Source organism: Macaca thibetana, chromosome 3 (genome assembly GCF_024542745.1).
Source record: "Macaca thibetana thibetana isolate TM-01 chromosome 3, ASM2454274v1, whole genome shotgun sequence".
NCBI classification, from domain to species: Eukaryota; Metazoa; Chordata; class Mammalia; order Primates; family Cercopithecidae; genus Macaca; species Macaca thibetana.
This window is the reverse complement of record NC_065580.1, coordinates 152839982-152865155: the sequence shown is the minus strand read 5'-3', so window position 1 is coordinate 152865155 and position 25174 is coordinate 152839982. Positions and strand designations below refer to the sequence as shown.

General features: G+C 57.8%; 4 protein-coding genes across 4 annotated transcripts in view; 2 read left to right on the top strand and 2 right to left on the bottom strand.

Moving 5' to 3' along the window:
- ICOSLG (inducible T cell costimulator ligand) overlaps positions 1–6222 on the bottom strand; it is a 13582-nt gene extending 7360 nt beyond the window's left edge. The window contains 4 exon segments of the mRNA XM_050784471.1: positions 331–621; positions 1935–2285; positions 3522–3562; positions 6038–6222. Of these exon segments, the coding sequence (XP_050640428.1) occupies positions 331–621; positions 1935–2285; positions 3522–3562; positions 6038–6051 (697 nt within the window). The 5' untranslated portion in view covers positions 6052–6222.
- LOC126950954 (uncharacterized) lies at positions 6050–11525 on the top strand. The gene is made up of 3 exons (XM_050784866.1): positions 6050–6126; positions 6272–6368; positions 7063–11525. The coding sequence occupies exons 1-3, from the start codon at positions 6050–6052 to the stop codon at positions 7819–7821; spliced, it is 933 nt and encodes a 310-aa protein (XP_050640823.1). The 3' UTR covers positions 7822–11525.
- DNMT3L (DNA methyltransferase 3 like) lies at positions 11432–25174 on the bottom strand. The gene is made up of 11 exons (XM_050784459.1): positions 25054–25174; positions 24693–24737; positions 23409–23488; positions 23214–23326; positions 22305–22476; positions 19830–19917; positions 18357–18445; positions 16726–16801; positions 15896–16035; positions 14165–14250; positions 11432–11663 (listed from the first exon to the last, which is right to left on the bottom strand). The coding sequence occupies exons 1-11, from the start codon at positions 25157–25159 to the stop codon at positions 11495–11497; spliced, it is 1164 nt and encodes a 387-aa protein (XP_050640416.1). The 5' UTR covers positions 25160–25174; the 3' UTR covers positions 11432–11494.
- PFKL (phosphofructokinase, liver type) overlaps positions 21506–25174 on the top strand; it is a 66967-nt gene continuing 63298 nt past the window's right edge. Inside the window, exon 1 of the mRNA XM_050784418.1 lies at positions 21506–21509. The gene's annotated coding sequence lies outside the window, so the exon portion shown is untranslated. The remainder of the gene's footprint in view (positions 21510–25174) is intronic.

The following is a 25174-nucleotide window of genomic DNA, read 5'->3' as shown; positions in this document are numbered from 1 at the left end:
CTGCGGCTGCCTAGTCCTGCGGCTTCTGAAGTGTTCCCCAGCCTCAGAGTTCAGCCCTCATCTGTAAAGTAGGTTTAACAAAACTGACTCCAGGTGAAGAAAATGGAGCAATGTGCTCCGGGCACGGCGCCCATTCCTGTTCCCGGAGACCGCGGTGGTTCTCACTGTGTGGCGTGTGCCTCCTGCCTCCTCTCCCTTCCAACCACCTTTCGGGTGCTGAGCCAGGTCGAAGGAACGTTTCGTCTCCTGCCTCAGAGGCTCTCCGAAGCCAGCCCTGGCCCCACTGTCTTGGGCTGGGCTCGGCTCAGCATGCAGGCACCGGGACCTTACCTGTTTGGCTGCCGACGGTCAGGTTCTGCCGCAGAAGCACGTTCTCTATGCAGCAGCCGATGTTCAAGCTGGGGGTCCGCGCGATCCTCAGCACGCTGACCACGTCGTACAAGCCCCGCGTGTTCAAGAAGACAGTGTCATTCTGCAGAGCCTGGTCCAGCAGGCTGTTGTCCGTCTTGTTGATCCAGTACACGTTGGGCCTGGGGTAGCCGTTTATGGATGTACACGTGAAGGTGAGCTCATCCTGGGAGGGGTTGTGGGGGGTGCTGACAACAGGCACGCTGAAGTTTGCTGCAGGGGAGGGAAACAGGTCGTGAGAAATGCCAGGCCCTGCTGGTCAAGAAACAGAGGGTACACAGTGCCAAGGCTGGGTCAGAGGGTAGGCGGCCCATTGTGCCCCAACATGGATGACAGGCCAGGACCAGGGCTGTGGTCTGAGCAGCAGGCTCGGCCCAGTCCTGCCCAAGAGTCATCCCCCAAGCCAGTCCCAGTAGCCAGGGACCGCTGAGCCTGGCAGGCAGTGACTGGCACCCACAGATCCCCCACTCCATGGCCGCTGGCTGTGCCAGGACCCCCTCATTTGCATCTGGTCTTTTTTGCTGCTGACACAAGGGCTCGCAGTCCATCTGAAATGGACACGGCTGTTCTCCCCGATGAACTGCCCAGAGCTCCTTGGTTGCCTCTAATTTTTCTCTTAAATTTCATTCTCATTTAGTGCTTTATAGCACTCCCTTCAAATTTCACTTTTAAAACTCTAGTTTGGGCGTGGTGGCTCATGTTTGTAATCCCAGCACTTTAGGAGGGTGAGGCAGGAGGATCACTTGTGTCCAGGAATTTGAGACCAGCCTGGGCAACATAGTGAGACCCCATTTCTACAAATAATCGAAAATTAGCCAGGCGAGGTAGCATGTGCCTGTAGTCCCAGATACTCAGGAGGCTGAGGCAGGAGAATTGCTTGAGCTCAGGAAGTCAAGGCTGCAGCATGATTGTGCTACTGCACTCCAGCCTGGGCAACAGTGAGACCCTGTCTCAGAAAACAAACTAACTGGCCAGGCGCGGTGGTTCAGGTCTGTAATCCCAGCACTGTGGGAGGCCAAGGCGGGCAGATCACGAGGCCAGGAGTTTGAGACCAGCTTGGCCAACATGGTGAAACCCTGTCTCTACTAAAAATACAAAAATTAGCTGGGTGTGGTGGCGGCGCCTGTAGTCCCAGCTACTCAGGAGGCTGTGGAGGAGAATTGCTTGAACCCAGGAGGCGGAGGTTGCGGTGAGCCAAGATCGCGCCACTGCACTCCAGCCTGGGTGACAGAGCGAGACTCCGTCTCTAAATGAATAAATAAATAAATAAAAACAAAAACTAACTCAAAAGAGGCAAAGACAGCCAGGGTAGGAGCTCTTCCGGGAAACCAAGCAGCCGCAGGTCACGCACTAAGGATTTTTCAGCTGTTTAGCTTCCCTCGAAGTTAGACAGAAGCCTGATAACACAGAGGAGAATTTTCTTCACTGGAAGAAACAGTGAATGAGCCAGGGAGGGAGTTTCATGAATACTTTTCCACGATGCAAGGCTGGGATGGACCCAGCTCTCTCCACCTCGATGGTCCTACCTGCCACATGCAGTGTGACCACAACGCTCAGCACCTCCTGGAATCCTAGGGATTGGCTCAATACCAGGCAGTGAAACTTCTGCTCATCCTGGGGGGTGACGTTGAACAAGCGCAGGGAGAAGTCGCCCCGCTGCATGCCGGCCGGTGACATCAGGGCCCGGTTCCGGTAGTGGCTGTCCACGTTGTCCAAGGAGCTGTTCTGCGGGATGTGGTAAGTCACCACGGTTTTCGACTCGCTGGTTTGCCAGTATACGTAAACGTCATTTAAATCAAAATGGCTTCCTTCGGGGCACGCGCAGCTGAGCTCCACGTCGCTGCCCACCATCGCTCTGACTTCCTTCTCCTGAGTATCTGCAATGACCCAACAGTGTAAAATCTGTTTTTTGAGGCTGATGCCCAGGCCATGAAGCTACTCTATGGGGCAGGCTTTGGGTTTCAAGCCTCAAACACCAACTGTGGCTCAGAATTTATTAACAAGGCACATGTAGGAATGCAGTCAAACTTGAAAAATGCGGACATTTCATGGTGAGGTCCATGTCAGCCTTTGGCTTTGATGACACACTCCCGTTATGTAAGGAGCTGCCTTGGGGAGCAGCGGCTGGATGCGGCCCGGCCGCTCAGTGTTATTTGTGTTACTCAGCACAATTTTTACTACTTCTTGGGAGTCTATAATTAATGTAAAATAAAAAGCTCTTTAAAAATCAGGCATTTAAGGGAAAACAATTTCTCAGCAATTACATTATCATGCTGCTCATTCTTGCATCAGGAAAGGTCTCATAAATGTAACAGACACAGGGTGGCTTTACTGTTTGTGCAACCGCGTAAATGCCTGTGGGAAAATCTTTTTTTTTGAGACGGAATTTTGCTCTTGTTGCCCAGGCTGGAGTGCAATGGCACGATTTTGGCTCACTTCAACCCCCGACTCTGGGGTTCAAGCGATTCTCCTGCCTCAGCCTCCCAAGTAGCTGGGATTACAGGTGCCCGCCACCACGCCCAGCTAATTTTTTGTATTTTTAGTAGAGATGGGGCTTCACTACGTTGGCCAGGCTGGTCTCGAACTCCTGACCTCAGGCAATCCACCTGCCTCGGCCTCCCAAGGTGCTGGGATTATAGGAATGAGCCACTGCGCCCAGCACCTGCAGGGAAATCTGTGTGTGTCCCCTGCCCCCAAAGCCCTCTGGGCTGGAAGGCCCGGCAAGGTTTTGGGTTTGTGCTGCGGTGCCTCGTCCCTATTCCTGGCTCTTCCAGAGGCTGGTGGCCCTTAGGGCTCAGCAGGGCTGCTGCCTGGGACACGGAGACCAGGGGACCCAGGAAGCTCTGGCTCAGAGGAACTGCATTCTGCCCGCAACAAACACAAAATCAAAAAATAACTCCGGAGTTTGCAGAAGTGTTTCTCTTTAAGGAAACGCTTCTATCCTGTGCAGCAACCTAGGTTTAGGGCCCACCTTTCTCCAAAGGGCCACTTGAGAAGCAAGAAGGAGCTGGTGAGGCTGCTCCCAGCGCCCTGTAGCCGGCAGTCCACACAGTCGGACAGCCTATCTCTGAGCTGGGCGTTCACACCCATGGCAAAGCACCCCCTGAACTTACCGGCTCGAAGGCTGCTGAAGAGGAGGAGGAGCAGTCCAGGACTGGAAAAAACAACCAGAAAGGCAGGTGAGGCGGGGCCGCTGGTGAGTTACCTACATCTTCCAAACAGGAGCAAGCTGGTTCCCACGGGCAGGAGGCGGTTACGCCCATCACAGAAATGTGAAGGCAGAGCCAGGAGCCTGCCTGCCTCTGCTCTCCATGGGAATTCAGGGTCTGGGGCCAGGACCACCACCCTTCGGCTGAAGGCAGAGCCAGGAGCCTGCCTGCCTCTGCGCTCCATGGGAATTCAGGGTCCAGGGCCGGGACCACCACCCCACGGCTGAAGGCAGAGCCAGGAGCCTGCCTGCCTCTGCGCTCCATGGGAATTCAGGGTCCAGGGCCAGGATCACCATCCCCCTGCCCAGCACAGCAAGTCTGAGGGGCTGGCAGCCTCTCGCCACTCTCTAGTTCTTGTGGTAACAAATCCCCGGAAACACAGTGATGCCGGCGTGAGGATGAAGGGGAGTGAGGGACGCCACCGAGACTGGTCTAACCTTCCTGGGGACAGATGCCAAGAAATTATAGGAAATCAGAGAGAGAAAAAAAAAGGCTTTCAGGGCACGTATAGCAGGAGCGTCACTTAAAATGCTGGGGAGACTAAGAACATCGGGCATGCCTGTGACAGGGTCAGGTGAGTGACGGGACAGCCCTGTGGGGAACGCGGATCATTTTGAAACCAAACCTGAGCTCCTCCTGTTTCAGATCCTGCTGCGGCTGGTGCCCCTGCCTTGGGCAGCAAATTCCCCTCAAGACTCCAATGCTCCTGGCCATCTTGGGTCTGGGAGCCTTTGCACCGTGCACACCATAGGCTCACCACCTCCACCTGCCAGCCCCCAGGATGCCTTCCCCAGGTGGAGGCCCTTAGTGGTTGGGTTCACTTTGGTAGCCTGCTTACCCCAGCCCCCAAAACCATCAGTTTCTGTGGCCAGTTCCCCACAAAGTGGGAGTCCCCGGAGCAGGGATATCTCCTTCTCTGATGTCCCTGCACCTCCAAGTCTGGGAGACGCTCATGCCTCTTCTCTGTGGCCTCTGCCTGGGAAATCTTGGGGGCTTTGTAAGCCAAAGGCTGGTCTTGTGGGAACCTCCCAGTGGGCTGTCCCTGAGCCCTGGAGCCACAGAAACCCCTGCCCCACCCACGATGACCGTCATCTGAGTCCGCATGGAGGTGTGCCTGTGCCAAGTGAGCACACATGCACCAAAGCCAGCCGCAGGTCACCAGGGGCTCTTGAAGCCTGCAGGCGGCCCTTCCTCTCTCTCCCACTCCTCCTGTGGGGGCCACCATTCTGGCTTGCAAGATGGCTGTGATGGCCTCCAGCAAGCCCCCTGAATCCACCTGGACCTCCCTGCCTCCAACCTCAGCCCCTTCAGTCATCTCCCCAGAGCCACCATCTAAACAACAGCTGTGAGAAACCCTCTGTGCCCCCATTTGTCTCCCACAGGGCCTACGTTCATCACCTGCGCACAAGGCCCATCCTGTCTATGGAGGCCTCCTCAGGACACCTGGGGGCTTCCTGGGCCGGGGTGTGCCTGCTCCAGGCTCCTTCTGGCTTGTCCCCTCCCTGGGTGCCGCCTACCCAGCGGCCTCTGTGTCCTCTCCTTGGACCCTCAGCACCCCTGCATCTAACCTACCCCCCACCCCGAGTTTTCATCAAGACCCAGCACAGACAGGGTAGCCTACTTGAAGGTGTGGGTGGCGGAGGGCTAAGACATTTGGGAGGGTTATGACATTCCGGGGCTTTTAAATTCTTTATCTCTAGGACAGGATCATAACTGCATACATTTCTAACGGTGAGGGGTACTGGGGAGTGTGACACCAGCGTGGCCAGGCTCTGGGCTGTACGGGAGGCATCCCTGAGGTCAGGGGCCTCACAGGTTCACCCAGGGGAGCACGGGCTGCAGACCCTACAACGTGGGTTGCCAAGAGCATATTTTCGCAAAAATTCAGGAGGAAGCTGTCACTCCTGGTTCAGGCAGCCCTGCTTTCCTCAGTGCAGATCGGCTGCCGGGCTGCGGGGAATCCCACGTGTGTGGGGGAGGGCGTGTCGCCAGACCGTGGGTACCGGCAGGCCTTGGAGAGAGCTCGGCCGGTCACCTCCCTCCTTCTCCCTTCTAAGAAATCAGCGGTGCCAGGCAGTGGAAGGGGCAGCGCCCGTACCCAGGCGTGCAGGGTGCGCCCGCCTTCCCTCCCTCGTTTCAGCGTTCGCGGTCCCCCTTCCCTGGCAGGGACCCCGCCCCCAAGACCGCCCCCGCACGGCTGCGCGTCCTGCAGTGGATGCCGGTGCCGGGCCCCGCCGCCCGCTGCCGTCCACGCCCCGCCGGCAGCCCCGGCGCCTCCGCCGCCCGCTCCTCGGACCCGCACTGCCCGCCCGGCGCCTCCAGGCGAGCCCCGCAGGCCCCGCGTCCGAGCCCAGCTGGGGACGCGCGGGCCGAGCCACCCCGCCCCTGACCGCGGTGCCTCCGCTCCTTCCCCGGCTCACCTGCCCAGCCGCATGGTGCGGGCGGAGACCTCTGGCCGCGGAGACCTCGGGGCGCAGAGAACTTGGGCCGCGGGAGACCTCGGAGAGGAGCAACCTCGGGGCGCGGGAGATCGGCTTTAACTGCGCTCCCGCCGCGCCCGAGACTCTGAGCGCCCAGCGCGCGGCGGGCGGGAGGCAGCCGTGTCCCCGCCCCGTCCCCGCCCCGCCCCCGGCCTGGTTCCTCTGGCGATCCAGACCGCCCCGGGACGCAGGAGGAGGGGCGCGGCGACGCCGGAAAGTTCAGCTCTGCCCAGGCGAGTGTGCCCGTGGGCCGGAGGAGGGACAGAGGCAGGTCGGCCTGTCTGCCTGGACGCGGACCTGGGCGCCGTAGGTGCCCCGGGAAGCGCAGGGTTGCGGGGTACCCGGGAGGAAGGTGGCCAGGGGTGCTGCGGGGGCCGGTGGCGGGGAGGGGACCGTGGGAGGCAAGGGCCGTTCCCCGCGCGGCGCAGAATGCGCGGGTCCTGCGGCCCTCCCGAAGGAGGAGTCTGGGGACCCAGGCCCCCACGCTGGGAGAGCGCCGGGCCCCTGGCCTGCTCCGCTCGGATGATCTCCAGGACTTAGGCGAGTGAGCTCAGCGACTGCTGAGGAATGAATGATTGAAGGAATGAATGCATGAATGGAAGGAGGGAGGGAAAGTGGGCGGGCTCTACCCTCTCGGCCAGCCCTAGCCCTCCCTGACCTGGCCTAGCTCCCCTAGCCTTCGAGGGGTCTGAAGGGCGCTGGCGCAGCCTATTTGCCTAATACTGGCTCTGAGGAGTCCCCGCCGAGAAACCGATGCAGCCTTGCGGCCCAGGGCTGGTCAGCCTTGGCAGTGGCGTCTGACCTAGAGTCTGGGGCAGCTGGTCTGGGAAAGGCTGCGCCACGCAACCGAGGGTTGGACCCAGGGCCTCTGCTCCCTTCCCACCGCGCCCAGCCCACCCCGCCCTCCCTCCCTGATCCCCGCAAGCCAGGTGGGGCCCAGAGGGGACGTCACTCCCTTTCTGCAGAGGCAGCCCCGGAAGGGCCTGGATGAGGCTGCTGGACAGGGCAGCTGGGCACCCTCCTCCCGGAGCCCACGCTTCTGGTCTGAGGCTCGGATCCCCACTGCCTCCTGCGCGCGGAGGAGGCGAGAAGCGCCCGGAGACGGGGGCCACAGACGGCACCCCGCAGGCTGCCATTCCTTCAACCAAGATGTAGAGAACGCCGTGGACAAAAGCTTTAAAAAAATTCTGAAACCTCTGCCCGTGGAAGTCAACATTTTTGCGGAGCAGAGAGCCCAGGCACAAAATAAGAAGGCGGAAGAGACGGACTGGGGGGGTAGGGGGACTGCGGCGGGGAAGAGCAGGGAGGGCGGCGGGAGGGCAGGTAGTGCGGCGGCGAGGGCGCAGGAAGCCCTGAAGCCGGGCGGCTTCCCTCTCCCAGGTCAAGCTGAGAGATGGGGGTTGGGGAGATTTAAAATCGCGCGCCTGGCAGGGGCGGGACGGCGGCCACCTGCCCTCCGGCGGGAAGGGCTGGGCAGGGCCCGCGGCGCGCAGGGTGGAGGCACCAACGGTCAGCACACAGGTGAGGTGGGGCGCGTAATCCCATCTGAGCCGGACTCTTTAGGACGAGTCCCGTCCCTGGAGCCAGAAAACCCGGTCCAGCGCCAGCGTGGACGTGCGCTTCCCGGAACGCGCTCAGGGACGCCTGCTAGGACCAGCGAGGCTGGAGGGGTCGCGATGTTGGGGACTGAGGTTCCTCTCCCCCGGGCGGACGGCTGCTGGTAGGGGACCGCATCGCCCGGCAGGTGAGGAGGGCGCAGGTGAGCCGGGCGGGCGGGCTGCGGGCAGCGCCACCTCCTTCCGGAGGCCCTCCCTGATGGACCGGCCGGGCTCCGTGCGCCTCTGGACCTGCGGCTGAGCTCCGGGGCTGTGCCGCGCTGATTAGCTGACGCCGGGCCAAGCGCTGCACCCCCGGGCCGGACGCACCTGAATGCCGCCGGATTGCGGGGAGGGGAACGGCCCCCGGATACCGCGTGGAGGCTGTGGGAGGATGGGAATGGGTCCTGGAGGAGCAGAGCCTCCCAAATTAAGGTCTCCCAAGAGCGCGGCCGGTCATCCGCGGCGGCGAAGGGAAGGTGCCCCGTCGGTGGGTCCAGACCCGGCAGCCCCCAGTGCCCCCCGGGGGCGGTGGGAGAGGGGCCGACACCGCAGGGCCCGCCGTGCTGTGGCCGAGGGGGCAGGTCCAGGCTCTGCTTCCCGGGCAGACGCCAGAGACCCCCAGCAAGCCAAGTGCTGCGGGCAGGTCCCCCGAGAGAGGGGACTCCGCGTGGAGGGCACAGCCAGGCAGGGGGCAGGAATGCAGCTGGGCCAGAAGGGGTGGCCGCGGGGGAGGGCGCCAGGACCAGCCCAGGAACCTCGGAGACTACGGGAGACAACGGTAAGCGGTGGCTGGTTCAGATCCCAGCCCCGGAGCTGTGTGACCTCAGCAAGTTCCTTAGCCCCTTGGTGCCCGCATCCCCTGACCTGTAACATATATGTGAATGCGGGGTGGAGTGTGAGTGAACACACAGCACACCGGCACATGGGTCACGACACTCAGAGGAGTTTAGATGAAGAAACAGAAAAACCCTTGGGAAGTTTCCTGTAGTCAAAGGAAGGTTTCATTTTCCCCCTCAACCGTGACAGTTTCTTGGACCAGCAGGATATGCTTTTGTTCTAGGGGTGTGGAGAGAAGGCCCCTTGGCAGTGTCCAGGGCCAACTGGGAACCAAGCAGGAATCATATTTGTGCAGCCTGGGGTTTGAGGCTCTGGGTACAAGTCATAGTGCTTAAGCAGGAAGCAGCTGCCGGATGCTCCTAGCCCCAGGCCGCGGGGATCTTCTGATCTCTGCCTTGATGCACCTCCAGGCCCCGGTCCCTTTGGGGTCTGGCACAGCAACCTGCGTTTGACAGCATGGGCATCGGCTGATGCTGAGAGCTTCACTCTTGGTCCCAGGAAGATCTTTTCTCTTCAGGTGTACAGTCATATGTTCATATGTTTGGTACAGTCATATGTATCAAAAGGATACAGTCCTTCTGAGAAATGCGTCCTTAGGTGATTTTGTCCTTGTGTGAACAGAGTGCACACACCGACCCTGGTGGCCCAGCCCGCTGCACGCCAAGGCTGTATGTCACAGCCTGCTGCTCCCGGGCCACAAGCCTACATGGCAGGTGACTGTGCTGAACAGCGTAGGCAGCTGTGACTCACTGGTATTTGTGTATCTAAAGCCATCTAAACATAGAACAGGTGCAGTAAAAATACCGCGTTGTGATATGGGAGCACTGTGGCATTGCTTGTTGACCAAAGGTTGTTATGTGGTGCATGACAGTAGGTTCGTTTCCTGTGGGCGCTGGGAGCTAATGACCTCAAAACAACGGCAGTCTATTCTCTCTCAGCCCTGGAGGGTGGAAGCCTGCCTGGTGGAGGCGCTAGGGGAGCATCCGACCTGCCTCTCCCAGCTCCGGGTGGCCCAGGCATCCCTGTGCTTTGCTCCAGTCTCTGCCTCAGTGGCCATGTGGCTTCTCTGTGTGGTCAAGCCTCACTTTGCCCCTCTCTTATGAGGACCTTTGGGATGACAGATAGAACCCACCTGGATGATCCAGGGAGGCCTCCCACCTCAATTTAATCCCATCAGCAAAGTCCTTTCTTTGCCACATGAGGTAATATTCACAGTATCCGGGAATGGGGACATGGGCATCTTTTGGAGGGTTGTTCAGCTGAGTACGGGATCATGTTGCAGGTCCTGTGTGTAAAATTAAAATACCTGGAGGACCAGGCACAGTGGCTCACATCTTTAATTCCAACACTTAGGGAGGCCAAGGTGGGAGGATCACTTGAGCCCAGGAGTTTGAGACCAGTCTGGGCAACAGAGCAAGACCCCATCTCTACAAATAATTTTTAAAAATTAGCCGGGCATGGTGGCACGCACCTGTAGTCCCAGCTACTCCAGACGCTGATGCTGGAGGATCTCTTGAGACCAGGAGATGGAGGCTGCAGTGAGCTATGGTTTTGCCACTGCACTCCAGCCTGGGAGACGAGCTAGACCCTGTCTCAAAACGTAAAAACTTAAAATACACAGAGAATCTCAAGGTGGCGTGGACAGTTCTGAGTGTTGGGGAGAGAACAAAAGAAGGAAAGTGCATTTTGGGTGGCAGAAAGGCCCTCCCAGCACCGTGGGCCCCTGCTTTGAAGCAACCCTCACAGAAGCTGAGCATGAGTTATGCTGGGCCCATGACACTAGTTCCCTGGGTGCACGCAGCCTGAGCCCAGCCCGCCCTGTCTGGAGCTCTCACCACCTGCCTGGCCCGTGCTCATGGGCTCACGATGGCTTCAGCTGGAGCTCGTGTCAGCTCACGCACGGCCTCCCCAGAGGGCTCATTTGCACTTGGATGCCCTCACCTGTTCTCCCTCTGTGGCTTCAGGAACCCCGGGGTCATTACAGAGCTGGCTAAATTCATCCCTGGATGTGAGACTTGTGTTGTAGGCATCCAGGACTGTCCCAAGATGGGAGAGGCATCCAGTCATGTTAATTGAAGTGAAGACTTCTATTTACTTCCAGATACACATTCTTAACCTTCCTAGGGCCCCATTTTGACCTTTCTTCCACAACGCATTTTACCTACCACTAATAGCCCCAGTGCAGACCCCAAAGTTCCCCTGTAGGATTCATTTCCAGTGATTTGAGCCCAGCCTGAGGCAGAGCTTTCTGCTGAGTTGATCCTTACTCAGACTCAAACTGCAGAGGGCCAGGAGGAGCCCTGCTTTTTGCAATCAATACCACCTGGGGTAGGACCCAAACGTGACATCCTTTGTGTGTGGATCTGGCCTTGGCCTCCGCACTGTCTGTTCAGCAGGTCCCTCCTTTGCCTGCCAAGGCTGAGGTCCTGTACTTTGCAAAGGTCCAGGCCGTTTGGTGCAGCTACAATCAGCATGCGTGGTTTTCTCTATGAAAACAACAGCGATCTCGTGGGGAAGGCCCTGGCAGAAAGTGCATCATGCAGGACACGGCGCAGGCGCTCCAAAGATGCCTCCTGCTCACTTCTGGCCTCCACCCCATGCCCTGCAGGATGACAGGTGGCTGTGCCTATACATAAAACACCAGACGTGACCAATGACTATCTTATAATAAATATACTTGAACTTCTCAACTAGAACACAGAAATGCTTTCGGGAAGTACAACGCGTACCACCATGTGTGGTCCTGTGCGCAGCGGCGGGAGCCTCTGCCCCGGGAGCCAGCGTGGTGGCGGGGAGAGACCCCGAGTCTCCAGAACCCAACGGAACGTGGGTCTGCAGTGACGACGCAAAAACCGAAGACGAGCAATAAAATAATAATCCAAACAGGAAAGAGACAATGTGAAGAAAGCTGCCTTTGTTCTAGGAAAAGTCTTTTTTTCCTTTTCACAGTATAGTGACTCATTTATAAAGAGGAAGTGAGTTCGGTTGAAAAATACTTGAAATATTCTCTTAGGGGGAGAAAGCAGTTCTTCACCAGCTTGGTGGGCCACTTGGCCGCGAGCTTCGAGCTCTGCCTGTTCTGAGTCAGCAGGGACAATTCTTCTTCCGAAACCAGAACCCGCTGCCTGCTGCTGAGGAGGGAGGGAAGGCTGTGAGCAAGTGCAGCACCCACCAGGCGGGCCGGAGATGGGGCTGGGAAGGAATCGCTTCGAGGGGGTGAGGGGAACAGCCTGCCTCTCAGTTGTCCCAGGTGCCTAAGACGCCCTGGAACCCCCACCCGATTCTGGGAGTTTTTCTCACGGAGGTGTACTGAGCAGCAGGAGACCAGACAACTCCCCTGCCTCCGCCTCCCCCCGGCAGGGGGCTGGTCCCCTGGGAAGCAGGCTGGGGGTGACTCTGTGTGAACAGCGAGCTCCAGGGCCATCGCTAGAGGATGTCACCATCCTGGGCAGCACCCCCGCAGAGGAAAGGACAGGACTCCAGGCAAAAGTTAGCCAAACCCTTGCAGAGTCAGCAACCACTCCCAGGGAATTGTATCACAAAGGCTGTCCCCTGGGCTCCTGGGGCTGCCTGTGCTGGAAGCCTGAGCCCTGAGCGCAGGAGGGCAGGTGGGGAGAGGTAAAGGTCCCCTGCCAGCCTGCGGTGTGAGGAGCCCTTGGGGAAGATGGGCTTTGCAGACTTGGCACCGACACCCCATCTCGTGCTCCCAGCCACCCCCCTGGAGGCCAGGAACATTTCTCAGTTTCTTTCAGGGTGAAGGCTGTGAGTGAAGTGCCAGATACAGTGTCCCCCTCCTCCTCGGGCACCCTCCCTAGGGCAGTGGGGACTGTCCTTAACCATCCTGGGGGTGACGGTGGCCACCTCTGCAAAATGATTTCTCTTTCAGTGAGTGGGTGTCTCACGTCACTGTTGAGACACCCGAGACCCTCGGAGGGAAACCTGTGGGAAGGAGCTGCCAGCCTCCTTCTAGGAACCAGGTGACCCCAGGATCACGGCTTAGGTGCATCCAACCCTGGAAACCCTGTGAGGAGCTCTGTGGGGCCTCGCTCAGAAAGGGGGCCTGGGAAGAAGCAGCTGCCAGCCCATGGCCCAAGCCTACAGGGGCCACAGGTGTGGCCGCTGGAGTGGAGGGAGGTGCCTTTGGTGGAGGAGCCTTGCAACCCTGGGTCTGGCTGCACCTGCCACATAAGAACCCTGCTGGGGTGCTGTTCTCTCACTGCTGCGTGGATGCATGGAGCCTCCGGGAACAGGCAGCAGGTGAGGCATGGCCTGTAATGCACACAGGTGTTGCTGGGTCTGCCCCCACCTTCAGCCCCGCTCACCCAGCCCCACAGAGCCTGGTACGGCCTCCAGGGAAGTGACACGGGGGGAGCAGGCTTAGGGTGAGGGGGAGGTTGTGGGAAGTCCGGCATGCAGGTGAGAGGGCTTCTGAAGAGAAAGCATCTGGCAAAGTGCTTCAGCTCAGCCCCTCCCAAACTCAAATCCAGGGGAGGCCAGGCCAGCAGGACCTGCGGACGCCACGCCTTGGCAGGTGCCAGGCAACAGGATCGTGCCATGGCAGTGACATGGGAGAATGCAGGAACCTGAGAGGTGAGAGGGAATAAGTTTCCAGAACTCACTCTCAGGCAGGAGACATGACTCAGCTGAGCCAGAAAGCACTCGTTCCACATGAATGCACGTATGAGCAAGGCATGCCAGGTGAGTGTGGGAGTGAGGGGATGGACGGGCGGTCGGCTGGAGGGTGTGAGGTCTGGGCCGCCTGGGAAGGCTGTCGAGGGGCGAGGGCAGCTGGGAGAGGCCATGGGGGCAGCAGGAGGGGGTGCTCAGCCGCAGAGGGCACGTGGGGCAGGGCCGTGTGTTCAAGGCCCCAAAAGGTGGGGACGGCAGCCCAGGAGTGCACCATGGGGGTGCAAGCATGTGGGTGGGTGTGAGACTGATGCGTGTGTGCCTGTGATTGTGAGCACATGTGACATGCACATGCTAGTCGTGAGTGTGCTTGTGTGAGCATGTGACTGACAGTGCATGCGGGCATGTGGATGAGCGTGGCCTTGGGAATGACTGTGTGTGTACACATGAGTACACAGGCGTGTGGATGAGCGTGGCTGTGGGAATGACTGTGTGTGTGCACATGAGTACACAGGCGTGTGGATGAGCGTGACCGTGGGAACGACTGTGTGTGGATGAGTGTGACCGTGGGACTGACTGTATGTGTGCGCACATGAGCACACAGGTGTGTGGATGAGCGTGCAAGTGAGTCGTGTGAGTGTGGCTGAGTGTGAGCACACATGAGCTTATGGGTGTGCAAGGGAGGTGGGGAGACCACACGGAGTGAAAGCCTGGGGACTGCAGCCAATCCAGGGCCAGGGCGCCATGGCGCATATGGGTGTCCAGGGGCTGGAACCCAAGAAGCTGAGAGCCAGTGCTGGAGAAGGTCCCCAAGGGGAAAGGGGCGTCCTTGGGCTTCGGTGCCTTCAGGGTCTCAGGGTGGCCCTGGAGGCCGACCGCAGTCCCACTGGGGCACAGAGGCTGCTCTGGGTTTGGCTCTGCTAGGCAGACCCCATTTCCTTGGTGAACTCCGCTCTGGGTCCACGTCCCCCTTGACCCTGAATGCTTTTGGCTGCCCGGGAAATACCTCCTTATGGCCGGAATGTTGCTCCACACGCGGACAGCATTCTGTAGGGATCCGCCACGGACATCTGGGATGGTGGTGGGCTCCATCTGGGGGTGGGAGGGTCGGCCGTGGGTCAGGGGTAAGCGCCCCCCATGGGCCCCCTGGCCTCAGCCGCCAATGGCCCTGAGTGGTCAACGGACTTTCTAGCCCGACTGTGTTTCCTGTGTCCCTTTTTCTTATAAATCACCTTTGGAGAAAAAGCTGACGAATTATTTTAAACCGACAGAACAGACTCTGTGGCAATAAGATATCAAATTACAAACAGGACCTCAGGCCACAGCAGGCAAGGGTCGAGCCACGTACCCTACACTGAGAGGACGGACTCTGCCCTCACGCCACAGCTGCTTTTTCTCCAGCAGCTAAACACACACTGGCCCGGCCATGAGCAAGATTCAAATGACTGCAGCCCATCCACCCGCAGACGCAAACTGACCACGTTCCACAGCCATGACCACAGCTCTGACTGGGCAGAAGCCTGACTTCAGGAACCTCCTCCTGATAAGGGACCCCCGACCGTGGACCGGCTCCGGCCGATTTACAGAGGCTCCGCCTTGAGTGCCTTTGTGTTCCGAGAAGACCTGAGGTTTAGGGCCTCATTGCGACACACTGACGTGTTAAGACCCCACCCCAGGGTGAACACAGGTCGTATGTTACATGCATGTTTGTTCAGTACGTGTGCAGCAGGACCCCCTTCATGAATAACCTGCCGCACAGGTTTAGCCAACCCGGTCAGCACGGAGCTCCTGCCCCGGCCACCCCTCCCCTTCGAAGTGCCTCCTCCTGGCTCCTCTGGTCTTGGCAGAGGCCGTGCTTCCCAGCCTGGGGGACAGGGCCTTGCAGGCTGTGTCCCTTTACAGAAACAAAGTCTCCTGTTCTAAAAGCACAGATCTTGTGATTTTCAGTTCATGGCATTTGCTCCCCTTCCCAATGGCTGGGTTTGCATTCCAGCCACTCCATGAGATTCCAGCACCAAGGGAACCTCGACCCCGCCTGGACCCCCAGCAAAGGCTCCAGCCCACAGGTGCTGCCCACTCGGTGGGTGGGGCCCCCGCTGGCTGTGGCCCCTCCATGGAACCTGAGAGCATGAGGAACTTCCCCCTCCCGAACCTCTCCCGCCTGTCTCCTGTGGCTGAGGTGTGGCCGTCCCTCCCCAACCCTGACCCGGCCCGTCAGACCCAGAGGGGACCCGTCAACTGAGCCCAAAAGTGGCTGCTCTGACAATCAGGATTCAGACGTGTGAAGAGAAGGCTGTGTGTGTGTGTGGGGGGGGAGTATGCGTGCACGTAGCGTGCCTGCGTGTGGTGTGTCCCTGTGTGTGGCGCATGTGTACAGTGACTGTGTGCACATGTGCACTGTGGTGTGTGTTCACCTGTGTGTGTGATGTGCATGTGTGTGTGTGGAGACTGAGGGGGCGGCGGCAGGAGGTGAGCCCCCAAGGCCGTGTTCTGTGAGCACAGGAGTAGTGTGAGGTGGGACTGCCCTCCAAGGCTGTCCTCGAAGGGGTTTCATGTCCCAGGCACCACGGTCCCTGCCTGGACTGCACAGCAGCTCTCCTGGGCCCTGTGCACACCTGGAAACCAGGGACCACAGGGTTCCAGGCCTGGAGCCTGGGGTGTAGACAGAGCGCCACCCGAAGAGCCCCTTCCTCACATGGGCAGGGGTAGAGGGAGGCCCATGCGGCCCCGCACACACCTCCAGGAAGCGAGACGCGACGTCCTGGTCTTCTTTGTTCAGTACCAGATTGTCCACGAACATCCAGAAGAAGGGTCTGGGGCTGCCTGGCCCGGGCCGCGCGTACTGCAGGAGCCGGTGGAACTGGAACAGGTACCAGCCTGGAGGGCGTGAGGGGGCAGGGCTGAGGGGGGTCCGGAGGCAAGGGCTGGTAGTGGCGGGGTGCTGTTCAGGTGCATCTAGGCAGGGGCCCAAGGAAACTGTGGCATGAGAGCAGCACCGAGGGGGTCTATGGGATGCACCAGCCTGGGTCTGAGGGGTCCCCTGCCCCTGTTCCTCCAGCAGCAATGGAGCCCTGCCCAGTGCCGGGGCCGCAGAGGTGCGAGGACCCCTCCTCCCCCAGGCAGGCCCAGAGTTGGGAAGAGACAGACAGGCAACCCTGAGGGAGGCGCGGACGCAGAGCGCGTGCCGTGGCACAAATCCCGCCTTTTAGAGGAAGCTCCAGAGGATACGTGAGCTGCAGTGACGTGGGCACGCTAGGGACTGCACGGGGTCAGCAGGAGGCTTGGGGGGCACAGGGAAGCCTAAGTGACGGGGACACTTTGCTGCTCATGATGAGGCGTGCATGGGTGTGGAGCTAGCTCAGTGCCTCCTCCTTTATTGAGGCACCACTGACACACAGTAAGTTGCACACATTCAGTTGGACACACTGTGTGTCAGTGGAGCCTCAATAAAGCTGCTTTTGAAAAATGCTGACAATTTGCAGTTTCTGCCCTGGCATGGAGGGGTGGGGAAAGAGGAGAGGAGACGGGGTGGTGGGGACAGGGTGTCAGGACTGAAGCGTCACTCACTGGGAGGATGGTCGCAGGTGTGGCCCAGGGGAGGTGTGGCGCCGTACAGGAGATCAAAGGGCCCCCACTCCTCCACCTGCAGGACAGACGGGCGTGGGCACCGAGAGGCAGCAGCAGTGGGCAAGGTCGCGTACGGTAGCACGAGATGTCCTCAGGGCCGACCCTGCTCAGCTCGCAGGGCTCACAGGCCAGGGCAAGCTGAGATGTGGAGCCCACTAGGGCAGAGCCATCCCCAGCCACCACCAGCCTCAGGGGCTGCCTGCCTGGAGCCCAGAGGAGAACGCTCCGAATCTGAGGTGAAGACTCTGTGCCACGCGTTTGGGGACTGAACTCTGCCTTTATCTTTTCTTGCTCAAATTCCTTTCTAAGGAGCGTGGGGGAATCACGGCTTACAAACCACAAAAGCTTGTGGAATGGGTGTTTTTGAGCCGGTATATTATGGCTGTGCCATGGCGTCACATGACAGACAGCAGACCTTATTTTAACTCAAGCATTCCTTTCTACTGACTCCGAGTTTTCAGGCAAAGCTTAACTCTTTCATCCAACTGCCAACTAAAGAATCCCTAATGTAAGCTTCAAGATAGCCCGCCTTTTGGGGCTGAACCAATGCACACCTATGTATTGATTGATTGATTGATTGAATTTTTTGAGATGGGGTCTCACTCTGTCACCCAGGCTGTAGTGCAATGGTGAGATCTCGGCTCACTGCAACCTCCACCTCCTGGGCTCAAAGTGCTGGGATTACAGGCGTGAGCCACCGTGCCTGGCCCGTGTACTGATTTCTGATTCTACCTGCAGTTCCCATCTCCCTGAAATGTATAAAACCAAAACTGTTACTGACCGCCTTGGGTGCACTTCCTCGGGACCTCTTAAGACTGTGTTTCCCAGGCCATGGTCACTCTTACTGGCTCAGAATAAACCTATTTAAATACTTTGGCAGAATTTGGTTTTTCTGTCTGTCATCCCATTGCCCTTGGAGAACCAGTCCTGGGAGGCCCAACCCAATGCACAGACTGTCATCCGTGAACACGGCAGGCGCTGTCCACAGCCCTCCAGGAGCTAATGTCAAGGGCAGAGCCTTCCCTGCTGAACAGAAACAGCCCTGCAGAGCACCAGTGACCAGGCTGCTCCATGGCCAAGCTGGAAGAAGACAAAACACAGCCACCCAACAACAAAACCCACCAAACACACCCACCAAAACACAGACACGACAAGGGTGCCCTTTAGTCCCAAAAAGTGACCAAGGGGAGGCTGTGAGCAACGCTGGCTTCATTAACAGTGATGGCCCTCACTCTGTCATTCTTCTTAAATAAAAATTAATGGCTAGGCACGGTGGCTAATGCCTATAATCCCAGCACTTTAGGAGGCCAAGGCGGGTGGATCATCTGACGTCAGGAGTTCAAGACCAGCCTGACCAATATGGTGAAACCCCGTCTCTACTAAAAAATACAAAAAATTAGCTGGGCGTGGTGGCGGGTGCCTGTAATCCCAGCCGAGAGGCCCCCGTGTGTTCGGGACTCCTCCCAGCGCCTGCCGCCACCTCCTTGCCCACCTCATCCTTGACATTTCCTCTGAGGAAGCTCGCACCCCTGCTCCCAGTGCAGCGTCCGAGAGTGCGCGGCGGTACTCACATCCTTCCTCACTGTGTCTGTGACATCATCCAGATGCTTCAGCTGTCCCGGGTCAGAACCGCTTTCCAAAAAGCCCAAACTCGTCAGCTCTGGATGGGGAGAGACCAGAAGGGCCCAGAGGGTGAGCGTGGATTGTGCCTCTACAGGGACTTGAAAAGGCTGACGGCTGATCGAAGGACCCTCCTACCATTAAGGAGCCAACTTTATATTTTTGTTGTTGTTTTTGAGGTGGAGTCTCACTCTGTCGCCCAGGCTGGAGTGCAATGGTGCAATCTTGGCTCACTGCAACCTCCGCCTCCCAGGTTCAAGCGATTCCCCTGCCTCAGCCTCCTGAGTAGCTGGGACTACAGGTGTGCGCCACCACGCCCGGCTAATTTTTTTGTATTTTTAGTAGAGACGGGTTTTCACCATTTTGGCCAGGCTGGTCTCCAACTCCTGACCTCAAATGATCCACCCACCTCAGCCTCCCAAAGTGTTGGGATTACAGGCGTGAGCCACTGCACCCCACCCAACTTTATCTTTTTAATGATGTGACAGGAGGATTAAGGATGGAGGTTTTTGTCTCGTAACAAGCTAAACAAGCAAACATCGCCACGTATTGATTTAGGAACGTCAAGCACGGCCAGGCACAGAGGCTCAAGCCTGTAATTCCAGCATTTTGGGATTCCAAGGCGGATGGATTAGCTGAGGTCAAGAGTTCTAGACCAGCGTGGCCAACATAGTGAAACCCCATCTCTACTAAAAATACAAAAATTAGCTGGGCGTGGTGGCAGGCACCTGTCATCCCAGCTACTCGGGAGGCTGAGGCAGGAGAATCACTTGAACCCGAGGGGTGGAGGCTGCAGTGAGCAGATCGTGCCATTGCACTCCAGCCTGAGCAACAGAGTGAGACTTTGTCTCAAACAAAACAAAACAAAAAGGATGTCAAGCACTGTGTTACAGCGCCAGGCATTTCTGGGATGCGACGTCACCTCTGGCTAGGAAATCCACAGAGCGGTGGAGTCCACTCCACTCTGCAGCTGGTGTGAGCTGCAGAGCCCTGGAACGGCCTCGGAGGAGGCCCCGGCTTCCTCAGCCCCGCCCGGGCAGCAAGGCCTTGGGCAGGCTGTGCGGGCGCTGTGGGATCAGGCTGCTGGTCAGCTGCCCGGGGCAGATACGTGCTCCCGCACAAGGCTGCTCTGAGACACTGTGGGCATCAGTGGGTGTCCCGGGGGGACCCATCCCTTACGGACACGGCCAGAGGAGAGAGAGCGTCTTCATGGACTCGGCTGTGCCTGCGAGGCCCAGAAGACAGTGGGATTTCCAAAGGCCCCAGCGCGGGGTCAGCATGGGCCCAGCGTGGGGAGGGGTGCAGGACACCAGCAGCTGGCCGGCCTCGGGGAGGGTGTGGGGAGCCCAGGGGGGTGGCCTGAGGGGCAGTCAGGTGTGTGGAGGCATCCTTCCACGTGTGTCTTTGGGACATCACTGGCTTACCTTTCTTGATGTCTCCAAAAAGAGACAGCACGCGGACCGGCTCTCTCCTCCACACAGGCACCGTTTCAAACATCTCAAGGGGACTCTCCTATTAGAAAACCAAAACAAGGGCCGGGCGCGGTGGCTCAAGCCTGTAATCCCAGCACTTTGGGAGGCCGAGACGGGTGGATCATGAGGTCAGGAGATCGAGACCGTCCTGGCTAACACGGTGAAACCCCGTCTCTACTAAAAAATACAAAAAACTAGCCGGGCGAGGTGGCGGGCGCCTGTAGTCCCAGCTACTCGGGAGGCTGAGGCAGGAGAATGGCGTAAACCCGGGAGGCGGAGCTTGCAGTGAGCTGAGATGTGGCCACTGCACTCCAGCCTGGGGGACAGAGCAAGACTCCGTCTCAAAAAAAAAAAAAAAAAAAAAAAGAAAACCAAAACAAGGCATTGTGCTAGCTACTTGGTTACAGAGCCCTCGAGATGCAATGAAAATTCTTCCCTGGATGAACACTCAACGTGAGACTCACCGGAGACACACCTAAGATGCACCTGCCGAGGCCTGACTGGGCCTGTCCTGACCAGCACTGCCCCCAAGGAAGGCCAGCTCCACCCCCTGCCCCAGCCTTGGTCTCCCGCTCTGACCTCCAGCTGTCTCCAGCCAACAGACAGTAGGTGTGGAGGGGTTTGCTGATTTATTTTTATTTTTATTTTTATTTTTATTTTTGAGATGGAGTCTTGCTCTGTCACCCAGGCTGGAGTAAGGTGGTGCAATCTCAGCTCACTGAAACCTCCACCTCCCGGGTTCAAGCGATTCCCCTGCCTCAGCCTCCCAAGTAGCTGGGACTACAGGCACACGCCACCACGCCCAGCTAATTTTTGTATTTTTAGTAGAGATGGGATTTCACCATGTTGGCCAGGATGGTCTTGCTCACCCAGGCAGCTTCCAGAACGTCGGAGAAGAGAGCCCCAAGGCCAGAGATACCGGGGAGAGGTGAGCCTCGGGGACAGGTGAGGCCCTGTGGGTTGCCCTGCCCTTGCCAACCTGATGGACCAGGCGGGCAGCCAACTCTGGCCTCATGTGCTCCCTGTTAAAGGGCCAGCCCCCCAGGGCCCAAAACTCAGGGACCTCAGCTTTCAGAGCGCTAGGCTCTGTTCCTATAAAACACCATCCCATCTGACCCTTTCCTTCGAATCGGAGCAGGCTGAAGCTTGCTAGGCAGGGAGAGATGACTTGGTTCAACCTTAACAAATGTGAGCTGGAGGCCAGTGCGGTTTCATGCTCAGCTCAGGGGTCCCTTGCTCCACGCTGGCTGCCTCACCGGGGGCCACACCCCTTCCGTAGGAGCTTCCCATGGCTGGCCTGCAAATTGAAACAGACTGGAGGGGCTGGACCCCGTGGCTTATGCCTGTCATCCCAGCACTTTGGGAGGCCGAGGTAGGTGGATCACTTGAGGCCAGGAGTTGGAGACCAGCCTGGCCAACATGGTGAAACCCCATCTCTACTAAAAGTACAGAATTAGCCAGGTATGGTGGTGGGTGCCTGTAATCCCAGGTACTCGGGAAGCAGGAAGGAGAATCGCTTGAACCCGGGAGGCTGAGGTTGCAGTGAGCCAAGATGGTGCTACTGCACTCCAGGCTGGGTAACAAGAGCGAAACACTATCTCAAAAATAAAAAAATAAAAAACAGACCAGGGGACTTAGCACAGCAGAAATTATTCTCTCACAGCTCAGGAGGACACAGGTTTTGAAGTGAAGGTGTGCCAGCAGGCATGCCTCCCTCAGAAGGTGCCAGGCGAGGACGTGCCAGGCCTTTCCCTCAGCTCCTGGGGCTGCTGGCACCCGTGGCTGGTGGATGCCTCACTCCAGTCTCTGCTTCCATCATCACGTGGCTGTCTTCCCTGTCTCCATTTCCTAAATCTCTTACAGGGACACTAGCCGCTGCACTGAGGGCCCACCCTAGACCTGGAATGATCTCATCTCGGGACTCTTAACATCTGCAAAAACCCTATTTCCCAATAAGATCACATTCACAGGTACGGGGCTGGGGACTTGGGTGTACCTCTCAGAGGGACACAATTCCACCTTCTCCGCCTTTGTCTGCGGTTCCTGCTGGGCTCCCCCCCAGCTTCTCAGCTGGACTCCCAAAAGGGCCCACCCCTGGCCAGCATAGGCCCAGGCGTTTGTTCCTGAGGACTGGACTTTGAGACGTGCTGAGGACTTGCCAGCCACCCTCTCCTGGCCCCTCTCCTACTGCTACCAGGGCCTCGTTCCTAGGCTTGGAAGCAACAAAACTGCCGTGCCAGAGCAGTTTACCCAAAGCCACCATCGAGTGGAAGCCGCTATCGGAGAGGAAACCAGGAAAGAGCGTTCGCTCCCAAGCCTGCAGCTGTGGTGCCCATCAGCGCGCCTGCATTCTGCAGCAGGAACCAAGGGAAGGCCGTAAGCCAGGGCCTGCTGCCGCCAGGTCCTGCCCCTCCGCGGGCTCCTTACCGACTCTCGGTCGTAGAAGGCCTTGAGCTGACCGCGCCACTTCCTCCGGCGTTGCAGCAGCCCGCTTCGGGAGAAGGGCAGGCACAGGAAGCACACCCAGTTGCTCATGGCATGCACCTTCCCCGAGGTCCCGGGGCCGACCAGGCTATCCACACACTCAAAGCAGTAGCATCTAGGGTCGAACAGAAAACCACAGCAGCGGACATGACAGCCCGCCTATGCCGAGGATGGCGGAGGTGGGGCTGAGCCCTGTTTTGGAGGGAAAAGTCACACTGGAGCTCCTTTTGGGAAGACCAGGTGGTAGACTGGGAAGAGGAACACGGTCCTTCCTAGGGACACAGAGTGACAGGAGCCTAGCCAGGTGCAGAAGACAGGGAGGTGGATTCGCAGGCAATGACAGATCCAAGGAAGCCCCTAAGGCACCTGTCTGCCCCCAAACTCGAGCCTGCAGAAACAGGGTGGGACTCCCAGCAAAACCAAATGTAGTAACACCAGCTGGAGGAGAGAACTTGAGGCGGGGGGAGCTGTAAATACGAGGATGGCCCAGAAGGACTGAGGGGAGGAGCCCACGGAGGGAGTCGAGGCAGGGGAGTAACGAATGAGGGGTGAACATGCCCCTTGTCACCCCGGTCATGACTGGCAGCCTGGGGTGTGGGGTTTCCATCACTCCCCTGCACAGTGATGTGGCAATACCAATACTGAAAACAAAAATCACAATTGCCAACCGCAGACACCCGCCTCCCATTGCTGAGGGCTCTATGCCAAATGACACATTTGAGACAGAAATCAGAAGCTCTCAGGGAAATCATCCATTTGGGAGGAAAATCCACCCACACTCCAGAATGAGTAGTTGAAAGGATGAGTGTGTCCTCAGCCCCTTCACCGCCCTGGGCAGGCCCCTCGCCTCACCGGGTGCAATCGGGGTTTCCGCAGATGAGCAGCGTCTCTCCGGAGCAGCAGATGGAGCAGTAGGATTGGTACCCATCATCGTCGTACAGGAAGAGGGCATCCAGGAACTTGTCCTTGGAAGGAGCAAAGCAAGGCTGGCTTGTGTCATCCCTGCTCTGAGGCCACGAGGGAGTCACACCCATTCCCCTTGCCTACCTTACACGGGGCGCATATCCCTCCCTCAAACAGAGGGTGCTGCGTGTGAACCTGGAGACTTCCGCAGCAGAGACAGATGTCTAAAGGAAACATTCAAAACACGTGTTTTCCCAGTGCTGTCAAATGCGGCGGATGACTTAGGAATAAATTCAGCCAAACAAGTATGAGGCTTACACACTGAAAACTGCAAAGCATTGTTGAAAGATGTTAAGGAAGATGGAACAAAATGGAAAGATATCCTATGTTCATGGATCAGAAGACTTAATATTGGCTGGGTATGGTGGCTCATGCTTGTAATCCCACCACTTTGGGAGGCTGAGGCGGGCAGATCACCTGAGGTCAGGAGTTCAAGACCAGCCTGGCCAACATGGTGAAACCCCGTCTCTACTGAAAACACAAAAGTTAGCCGGGCATGGTGATGGGTGCCTGTATTCCCAGCTACTTGGGAGGCTGAGGCAGGAGAATTGCTTGAACCTGGTAGATAGAGGTTGCTATGAGCCAAGATCATGCCTCTGCACTCCAGCCTGGGGGACAGAGTGAGACTCTGTCTCAAAAAAAAAAAAAAAAACTAAACTAATATTGCTAACATAGCATGAGTCCCCAAATGGATCTGCAGAACCTTCTCAAAATCCCAGCTGGCTTTTTGGCAGGAGTTGACCGGCTGATCCTAATTCATATGGAAATGCAAGGGATCCAGAAAAGGCAAACCCATGTTGAAAGAAAGTCGAGGAGTGGTTGCCTAGAGTTAAAAGAAGGGAAGCAAGAAGGGGGAATTCAGAGTGACTGTTACTAGATACGGGTTTTCTTTTGGGGTTGATGAAAATCTTCTAAAATTAGATGGTGATGATGGTTGTTGACTCTGTAAATAAACTAAAATACGTTGAACTGTATGCTTTAAACAAAGCTACAGGGGCCTTGGGAGGGGGAGAAGGGATACATGTGGCACAGTGGTGTCCACTGCCTTCTTCCAGGATCTCACTGTCACCCAGGCTGGAGTGCGTGGTGTTATCATAGCTCATTGCAGCCTCGACCTCCCCAGCTCAAGCAATCCTCCCACCTCAGCCTCCTGAGTAGCTGGGACTACAGGTGCACACCACCATGCCTGGTTAATTTTTATTTTTATTTTTTTGTAGAGACAGAGTCTCACTATGCTGCCTAGGCTGGTCTCAAACTCCTGGGCTCAAATGCTCCTCCCACCTTGTTCTCCCAAAGTGCTGGGATTATAGGTGTGAGCCACTCTGCCCCACCTCTTTTGCCTGGTGGGGCAAGCATGCAAATACTCACCTTCAATATTTCGCTGGTTAACCTTGACTTCATATGCAATCAGATCTGGAAAAGAAGATAAGAAGTAGCCCCTTTCTTCTTCCTCTGATCTCTTCATTTAAAATCGGCCCAGAAGTGAGCATCACACATGCATTTTCCAAAGTCACAGGAGCCTGAGGTCCCCTGCCATCCCGCCCTCCCACCTTATCTTGGTGTGTTTAAATGACTATGCCTGGGGGAAGGCTGTGGGTGGGGAATCTCCTGCCCCAGTCTGGGTGTCTGAATAATGCATGAATACTACAGAAGCCTGGAACTCCAGACCCTGTCCAGGCCTGGGGTCATCATCCTAAGTGACTGGTCCAATAAGCAGATATGCCCTCACCTCTGCCTTCCCCGGGCGAAACGGAGCTTGAGAGCTCACTGGATCCCACCAAGATCACGTCCATGCTGGGCTCGGCCTCTGGGTCCAGGGCTGGGATGGCCGCCATGGGGATGCCGCGTCA

Bases quoted from the DNA above. Each gene is read 5' to 3' on its own strand.
- LOC126950954 (XM_050784866.1), top strand. From the start codon at position 6,050: ATGGTGCGGGCGGAGACCTCTGGCCGCGGAGACCTCGGGGCGCAGAGA. The intron at 6,127-6,271 runs GCAACCTCGGGG...CTGGCGATCCAG, and splicing joins GCGGGAGACCTCGGAGAGGA to ACCGCCCCGGGACGCAGGAG. The intron at 6,369-7,062 runs GTCGGCCTGTCT...CCCTTTCTGCAG, and splicing joins CGGAGGAGGGACAGAGGCAG to AGGCAGCCCCGGAAGGGCCT.
- DNMT3L (XM_050784459.1), bottom strand. From the start codon at position 25,159: ATGGCGGCCATCCCAGCCCTGGACCCAGAGGCCGAGCCCAGCATGGAC. The intron at 23,489-24,692 runs GTGAGTATTTGC...TGTTTCCTTTAG, and splicing joins TAACCAGCGAAATATTGAAG to ACATCTGTCTCTGCTGCGGA. The intron at 23,327-23,408 runs GTAGGCAAGGGG...GCTCCTTCCAAG, and splicing joins GGATATGCGCCCCGTGTAAG to GACAAGTTCCTGGATGCCCT.